This window comes from Manacus vitellinus, unplaced genomic scaffold, assembly GCF_001715985.3.
Source record: "Manacus vitellinus isolate BGI_N305 unplaced genomic scaffold, ASM171598v3 scaffold_48_pilon, whole genome shotgun sequence".
NCBI classification, from domain to species: Eukaryota; Metazoa; Chordata; class Aves; order Passeriformes; family Pipridae; genus Manacus; species Manacus vitellinus.
The window spans coordinates 5,922,486-5,931,181 of NW_021940593.1; the positions used below are offsets into that span (position 1 = coordinate 5,922,486).

Sequence of the window (8,696 nt, forward strand, 5' to 3'; positions counted from 1 at the left end):
CTCCCCACGGATGAGCCAGCGCGGGGGGACCAGGGAGACCAGGAGAGAGAGGGAGCAGGTTTGCTCCCCTGGGGAGGGTCGGGGTCTACGTCCCCCTCGCTGCCTCCGAGGTCCCCACACTGATGCTGGCAGCTGATGGCCGGTGTCCCCAGCAACGCCGGGGAGGAAAACATGCCAGGAGCCACAACGCGGGTGGGGAGGACCCCCCTCCATCACCCCATGCAGTAGGGAAAAGCAACACGATCTTTAGGGATGATGGTCCTGACTCCAAGCTGCTCCAGTATTCCCAACATCAACAACTCGCTTCTTACCATGGCCTTTACCAAAGTTTGGCAAGTCTAGAAGGATTTACAGGATTAACCTGTCCTGGCTGGACAAACGCCACTGGGAAGTGTTTGTCTCTTAAAAAAAACCCAAAGGAGCTAAACAGGGAGACGTTTAAACAAACCGTTTTGAGATAACACCTGTGGTTTCTCCCAGGAGTTTGTGTTTTTCCTTTTCACAGGCAGCTGCTACTGGGACACGAGTGTGCTTGGCAGTGGCCTCCCTGACACCGAGGAGCTGCTCTCTCCAGGACATTTCTTCCTGGGAGAGAAAACAGCACTTCTTGAGGACCCACAGCCCCGAGGAGATGGGTGCACACACCCGGGGACACCCACGGGGGGAGCAGCGTGTGGGAACCTGCCGCTACTGGTTTGCTCCAATTTCCATGGTGGAAAAAAAACCAGAGGGAAAACAAAAGAATCCTTGGAAAACCAAGGATTTTGCCAAGGAAATACTGCTGAGGTCTGTGCAGAATCCAGCCGGAGGCTGCAGTGAGCAGCTGTGGAGATGTGCAAAGCGGCTTCTTTAAGGGGAAGACTGATAATTCAAATTTAAGCAGACACAAACCCCCTTGGTGTAACAGGAAAGCGTTTAATCAGGCACTTGGCACACCGAGATGTCAGCGATTCCAGGGCGAACCCTTACGGCCCCAGGGATGTCCCCCACCGTCCCGGCTGCTCCCCGTCGCCGCCCAGGCAGGAAGGATGGAGCCGAACATCCAACTTCCCCCGGCTTTACCCAAACCTCGCACCGCATGCACTGCAGCTCCTCTGCATCCCCCAAACACACAAGCGGGAGATTCCCTGGCTCGGGAGCCGGCAGAGCCATCCGCTCTCGGAGGAGCCCCGCTGCTCGCTTTTCATTAAAGTAAAATGAGGGACTGGCTGCCTCGCCGCAGGTTTGGGACAGGAATAGGGGCGCAGCAGGGACTGACCTAAGCCAAATCACTCTCGTGGGCAGTCGCCCCTCGGGACAGCTCGCCTGGGCACCCCGAGCCCCTGTCAGGCTTCAGGGATGGGCTCCTCTGGGGACAGCAGCAGGTCGAAGGGGACGAGGGGCCGGACGAGCAGCCGCACCTCGGGGCCGACGGGGTTGTCCCGCAGGTTGAGGCTCCGCAGCGATGCCATGGACGCCAACTTCTCCGTCGGCACCTCTGCAAAGACAGCGCGGAGCTGAGAACCCCTCCCGGCGCCTCCTGCCGGGGAATTCGGAGAGGCGGAGCGGGGGAAGCTCCTCGTGATGGACAGCCTGGAGCTCAACCTGCTCCTGATCAAAGCTCTGCAGGCTTTGATCGCAACAGAAACACAATAAAATCCTAGATTACACGTCTACTCAAGCAGATCGTTATGGGTTGGGCTTTTCCAATGATTCTGTCATTCTGTGAAATGTCTTTGCGAGAACACCACGATATTCAATGTGGACACTGCCCTCAAGTTCTCCCGGTCCTAATAAACCCCCTGCTGGGGCACTAAACTGGTATTCAAAGACTTATTCCCTGATTTTATTCCCAGTGTCGCAATGCCCAGGAGCCTTCACCAGGCTAGCAGGAGAGCATGTGCTCTTTGCCCTCTTTGGACAGGCTGCAAAATGGCTCTTGGCCATCAACAGGAACCCTCCTATTTTGCAATTTCCATGAATTTGGGTGTTTTCCTTTAGAAAACATTACATTTATGAACTTAACATTAAGAAAAGGTGCAGTTCTCCTGGATGGTCCCAATGTGAATCCACTGATGGCAGAGGAATGAAACTGATACAAAAAACTAACCATTTAGGTAATTCAAAGGTGATAGATTTTTTTGCTCCAAATCACTATATTTTGGCCCTGCCTGATTTACCAAAACCAATTTCTTCTTAATTTGGTCACTAAAGGACCAAGAGCCTTTTTTATCCCAGCTCCCATTTCTTCTGCCAACACCTAGAGCAGAACTGTGGTGTTGTAATTATACCTGGATGATTATGTGATTTTTAGACCATGAAACTTACTTTATGCTGGAAAAAAGCTCAAACACTTCGATGCCTTTGTTTTTTCCCTCATTCTCCTCCAGAAACCAGTGTTATTTTCCACACATGTATTCCTTAGCAGCTCATCTCTCATCAGGCAGAGCTTCACACGATTTTTTTTTAATAACTCTTCTTCATGGTGGATTTTTCACTGCAATTCTCCTGTATCATTTTGCCTTTTTTTCCCCTTGAGGCACAAAAATAATATTATTTTTTCACAGATCTTCCAGTTTAATCATCTTCTAGGTCTGTGCAGTGTGATAAAGTTAAAAGTGCTTACCCCCACTTTGCTTGAATTTAGGGAGTTAAGGGAATTATTTTAGGGACCAAGCCTTGCTCTGAGTGGAAACAAGCCCAACTCTGCACCTTAATTCCAGGTAAGGAGTGGTGACTCACCCTGGCATGAAGGGACAGGCAGGGCACATAGTGCAGCCTGTAGCTGTAAGGTTGTGCCATGGGAGCCCCAAATTCCTCTGTAAACAACCCAAAACATCTGTTGCTGGCTTCCCAGCAGATAAGACATTTGTGTTTGAGCCTGAACTATTTGTGCTGGCTTCACCAGTCAAATAAAAAAGGGGCAAAAAAGGCTTTTCCTAATTAAAGCAGAATATGATGAGTGACAAACCCAGTTCCTTCAGATGAAAGGGATGCTGAGGGATTGGGAGGCATCTGAGGAGGTGTGTATGAAAGGGCTGTGAGGTGTCTGAGGAGCTGGTGATGAGCACTAACAGCCAGGTATGGCTGCAAATTGAAGGGGAAAGGACCCTGCTCAGCTCAGAGCTGCTTCCCTGTCACCTTTTAGCATTACCCACATCCTTTGGTGGCAGCAGCTCCTCCGAGGCTCCTCCAAACCTGCTGGTGCCAAACTCACTGGCACCTCTGTGGTTACTAACAAAAATGCCTTTCCTGTGCCATTATCTCACATCAAGGGTGGTGATAGAACCATACAACCATGGAATGGTTTGGGTTGAAAAGGACCTTAAAGATCATCTCAGTCCAGCCCCTGCCATGGGCAGGGACACTTTCTACTAGCCCAGGTTGCTCCAAGCCCCATCCAACCTGGCCTTGGACACTTCCAGGGATGGGGCAGCCACAGCTTCTCTGGGCAACCTGTGCCAGGACCTCACCTTCCTCACAGGGAAGAATTTCTTCCTACTATCCAAACCAAACACACTCTCTTTCAGTTTAAAACCATTCCCCCTTGTCCCATCACTACATGGGAGGACACAATTAACCCCAGTTGCCCCCGGCAGTGACCTGCCCAGCCTTGGCAGCAGTCTCAACGTCGTCTCCATTGAACTATTAATCAAGGAATAAGGGAAAGAGAAGCTGAAGCTCCAGGCATCCAAGCATCCCCATGGATTTGGGAGCTTAAAACCCTGATTTGATGTAAGTCTAATTATCAGGGAAAGAGTTAAAAGCACTGACAGTAATATATACATAATTACAGTCCGAGTTTAAGAGCTTATTGAGATGAAAAGGGAAGGTTGTGGCATTAAATGTCTCCTTTCACAGAGCCCACAGGCTCCAGGCAGGCATTAATTAATCTCCTTTTACTCTTGTTTCCCTTTAGCTGGAAAACATTACCTACAACCTCCAGTTCATGGCTGTTAAGGAAAACCTAAATTTGTGCCAGTTAAATTTAAGGTGATGGACTCTCCCTAACTCTCCTTCCACTATTGTGCCAGGCTGGCATGGGAGGAGAAGGTGTATATATACATGTATGTATATTTCTATATATGTATATAAATATAAGTACAAGCTCGAAGATAGAGTATAAAACCATATTAATATGTAAAAATACATACATATATACATATATATATATAACACAAACTCACGTGCAGGTGGGCCTGGAAGGTATTTGGTAAGGACTGGCAGGAGCAGTGTGATTGCCCAGACTTTTGTTTCCTTGGAAAAATGGGCTGAAGCCCCCTGGCTTTGTAGCCTCTACCTTTTCCTTTTCCAGAAAATGTGTAAAATAAGACAATCTCACCTGTTTCTGAAGCCAGACAGCATTGTGTGCACTACTAAGATATGTCCCTAAAACATTTTACCTTGAAATTGTTAAACTTTACTCTTTTTTTATTTTCCCCAAGTCTGACAACCAGCAGCCAAGGGGAGCCTGGTTTCTTTGGCTCCCATGGGAGCAATATTTAACATATAGTGTTTCTGCAGGCACAGCTGGGGAGCAGCTGATGTGATGCTGTTAATAAAACCCGTGTTTCAGGGAGCAGCTTTCCCAGCAGCAGCTGAAGCAATCCCAGATAAAACAGCAGAATCGAGCAGACTCAATATTCACCTCCCTGGGGATCCGTGTGGGCTGTGGGATGCTCCAGCCTGGGCTCTTTGAAAGCTCCCTCCTGCATAAATCCCCTTTTATCCGTGTGCAACAGCTGCCCCCTTTGCCCGGCTTTTGGGGACTCCAAAGGCTTCAGCTTTGCACATGAAAGATTTTCCTGTCACTGCAGGGCTGAGGGATGAGCGGCTCTTACCGTTCCTTTCATTTCATTCTTAGGGGGTTTTGTAGTGTCGCGGCTCCTACTCTCTCTGGGGAATGTTCAGGTGGGCTTGTGCCCTTGCTTTGCCCGGCAGCAAACATCCCAGCCCAGCACCCCTGGGGCTGGGCTCTGCAGTCACGTCTCTTTTTTAAAGAAATCTGGTGATTTTGAGTCAGCCCAGCTGGAGGCGCCTGAAAGAGCCGTATCCCGGTGCGGTGAACAGGGAAACTCGAATGGGGCTTGATTCCCTCAGCGCCTGCAGCGGCTTTTCCCTGGGGTGCAGTGAAAACACGGGAAAGGCACGTGGCTAAAGGGGCTCTGGCTATTTAGCACCTGCCCTGCACCCCTGTGCCCTCACCTCCTGTGGGAGAAGGCCCTCCTCACCTGCAATCTCATTCTCTCCCAGGTCGATGGTCTCCAGGGAGGGGACAGTGGCCAGGGGCTCAGGGAAACGCCGGAACCTGTTTCGGGAGAGGTCGATGGCCCGGAGGTGCAGCAGGGAGGTGATTTCCTCGGGCAGGCGGTGCAGGTAGTTGCCTGCCAGGTTGAGTTCTGTGAAGAGAGGTGGTAGTGAAATAATTCACGAACAGCTTAATTTGCAGCCTCTGTCCCCCTTGGGCTGCCAGGTCCAGCAGTGGGTTTCCAACTGCAAAAATGGGAATGTTTTGCTATTTCCCGTGGTATGCCATTGTACTTTTGCCTGCTGGGAATGCCACTTTGAGGGCGGATGTTTTTCTTGGCTTCCTCAGGCTTTGCTAATGAAACCTGTGCTGCATTATGCAAGCAGGGGATGTAGAAATGACGAATATTTCCTAGTAAAATCAGCACAATTACCTCCCCAATGGACACTTGCCATGGCTTATCTTCATGTGCCTGAAACCCTCCTGAGGAATAAACAGAATGGTGGAAGAGTTCCTATACGTGAAAAATAACTCTGTAGAGTTTATCCTTCTGTGGTGTTTCCCTAGCAATGAGCTGCAGCGGGGCCAGGAGCAGCACTCCTCCCCCAAAGTCCATAAGCCATGGGAACAGAACCCAAACCCCAATGTCCCAGCGCCCTTCTCCAGTGACACAGGGCTTTCTGCTCTATAAATACCCACAGGAGCTGCCCTGCCCCTGCTAATACCTGGTATTTATAGGTCCTGCCTTATTCAGGCTGTCCCCAGCCCTGAGGCATCTCTACCCAGCAACAGCCCTGCTGAGACCTGGCATGTTCATTGCTGGAGTGATCCGTTCGCTGGTGGAACAAAGCCCTTGCTGGGAAACCAAACTTTTTTCCCTTCAGGGCTCGTTGTGCTGTCTAGCAAACAAAAATTGATTTCCTTTGCTCGACATGTTTCTTTTCCCCAGACTAGGGGAGCTCCAGCTCCACAACGAGAGAAGCCTCCCCAGACACACACCACAGTGGCAGTTGTGTGGCACATTCTGCAAGCGAAATAATTGATTTTATAAGCTGCCAGAGCAGCCCCAGTCCAGTTTCCAGTGTTTAGCATGGTGGTACTGAATGCTCTGAGTGCTTGCATGGCCGTATTTTGGTGGATTAGCTTCTGGTTGCTTTCACTGGGCTCCACAGGGATGTGTCCCCATGGCACTGATGATCATCCCCATTTCCTGCAGTGATTAACTCTCACTGATGTCTCAGGAGGGAGACTAATTAACCACCACCAAGCCAACATGCCTTCAGCAGTCTGGAATGCCCCATCCCTGCCATGCCCCGTTATCCACAGGAGCGGCTCCAGCTCCTTGGAGGGAGCTGGAGGATGATGAATGACCCCCACAGCAGCCTGGCCACTGCTGGAAGGTGTCAGAACACGAGTTTGGCAGGATGAGTGTGAGCAAAACCAGTGCCCTCTTCCTGCAAGGGGTGGGAACGATAAGGAAAAATGGATTTTTGGGGGTCTGGATAAGTCTGCTTGGAATGAGGTGTGAGCACAGAGGAGTGAAAACTGCAGAGGGGAGACTCCCCAGTGCTGTGCCCCTGGGGGCTCTTTGAGGGTGCTGGGGGTGTGGAAGTGGCTGTCCCTCACCTCTCAGCTGGCTGAAGGTGGTGACAAATCGGCTGGTGATGGACTTGAGCTCGTTGTTTGCCAGGGAGATGCGATGGATCCCCTCGGTGACACTCCTCATGGCTTTGTAGATTCCAACAGGGAAGGTCATCAGCTTGCAGTTGGCCAGATCTGCCCTCGGAGAGAACCCTGGCACCTTGTAATGCACCCAGCCGGGATGGAGCCCTGCTTTCCACCTGCTTTTTCACCCCTCACTCCTCGATTTGCCCATCTGAGTGCTGTCCCCTGCCTACTCCTCTCCATTACAGGGATATTTGCAGCCACCCCTGCAAGCACCAGGAGTTTGATCCCATCAGGAATGCCAGGGCTGTTCTGCCTTAGGCATTCAACCCTAAATCACATTGAAACTGCTTCCAGGCTGCAATGTTTTGTTGGAAACCCCAGCCTTTCCCTGTCTAATAACTTCAGTCATGCCCCTTCCCTGTGTCCCTAAATCCCTGGGGTTGATGGAGCAGGGCAGAGATGCAGCCTCCACGTCTGGTGGGGATGGAGCAGGGCTTTCCATGGGCACACTGCTCACTGGTGACAGGTGTTTGTCCCATGGCAAGCAGCGAGGAAGGGAACAGGGTTTGGCTGTGCTTCTCGACTCTTGGCGGTTTTGTTTTGCTCTGAGTTGTTTCTGCTTCCCTTCCTGGGAGGTGCCGGGGATGGAAACCTCGTATCCCGGCCCCGTGATGCTCAACCCGGGCTCTGCTTCCTCCCCCTCCCCAAAGCCGTGAGCTCGGTCCTCCCACGCTTCCCTCGCTCGGGAGGATGTGGAGGGGGCTGAGGGATGAAGCTCCAGCTCCCCGACGTAGGCTGGTTTATTATCCCAGCACCGGGAATCCAGCAGGAATGAGAATGAGAGGCTTTCATCCCTCTCCTTTGATGAACTGCTCCCTGCACTCGGATATTAGCTGGAAACGAGGGGTGAAATTGCAGGAAAACACAGATCTGACAAGGCAACGTGGGGAAACCCCTGCTCCTGCCACCGCCTGCAAGGAGGGACTGTATTCCTCAAACACGTCCCACGGGATTACGTGCCATGGCTGGGAACCTGCTCTAACTCCGGGGGGCTGAGAGCCCTTTAGGGGAGCCTTTCCCTCCTCCGGAGCCGCGGGTGCAGCGCCCGTAGGGAATGCCCACAGCTTTTTTTAGACTGTGGCAGCAAAAAATAGAGCCCCGCTCCCGGATACCCGATCCTTGTCCGGGCCCCGAGCGGGAGCCGAGACGGAGCTCCGGCCTTACCCAGGGAGTCCGTTTTGTTCTCCACCGTGTCGTTCACCTTCCTGGCCACACGGGCCACCGCCTCGCCCATCCTCTTCTGCATGTGGGCGCCCGGTCCCGCCGGGAACGGGCTCCGGGCGGGGGGATCCACGGCTGGAGGAGGAAACCAACCACTCCGGCCTCTCGGGAGAGGGATGCTAAAAATAACCCGCAGGATCAGTGTTCCCAGGGGAGGGAGGGAGGCTGTGCTGGGCCTGGCATGGCCCTCAGGGATGTGATTCCCGGCTTTCCCGAATGGCACATTTGGGATATAGGGATGCATCCCCTTTGCTGGAATGGGACATAAGGATACATCCCCTTCTCCTGGTTTGGGATATGGGGATGCATCCCCTTTCCTTGTCTGGGACATGGGGATGCATCCTATTCCCTGGTTTGGAATATGGGGATGCATCTTTTTTGCTGGAATGGGACATAAGGATGCATCCCCTTCTCCTGGTTTGGGATATGGGGATGCATCCCATTTCCTTGTTTGGGATATGGGGATACCTCCCATCTCTTTGTTTGGGATATGGGGATCCATGCCGTTTTCCTGGTTTGG

At 51.9% G+C, this 8,696-nt stretch overlaps 1 protein-coding gene across 1 annotated transcript; it reads right to left on the reverse strand.

Moving 5' to 3' along the window:
- Positions 1-894: 894 nt before the first annotated feature.
- Positions 895-8,215, reverse strand: LRRC20 (leucine rich repeat containing 20). Its single transcript, XM_008927094.3, has 4 exons — positions 8,120-8,215; positions 6,854-7,003; positions 5,211-5,378; positions 895-1,477 (listed from the first exon to the last, which is right to left on the reverse strand). Exons 1-4 carry the CDS (start codon positions 8,199-8,201, stop codon positions 1,326-1,328), a joined length of 552 nt encoding a protein of 183 aa, XP_008925342.1. The 5' UTR covers positions 8,202-8,215; the 3' UTR covers positions 895-1,325.
- Between the last annotated feature and the right edge of the window lie 481 nt (positions 8,216-8,696).

Coding starts and splice junctions, on each gene's coding strand:
- LRRC20 (XM_008927094.3), bottom strand. CDS start 8,201: ATGCAGAAGAGGATGGGCGAGGCGGTGGCCCGTGTGGCCAGGAAGGTG. Junction 7,004..8,119: donor GAACAAAACGGACTCCCTGG/GTAAGGCCGGAG, acceptor CTCCGAGGGCAG/ATCTGGCCAACTGCAAGCTG. Junction 5,379..6,853: donor CACCTTCAGCCAGCTGAGAG/GTGAGGGACAGC, acceptor CTCTCTTCACAG/AACTCAACCTGGCAGGCAAC.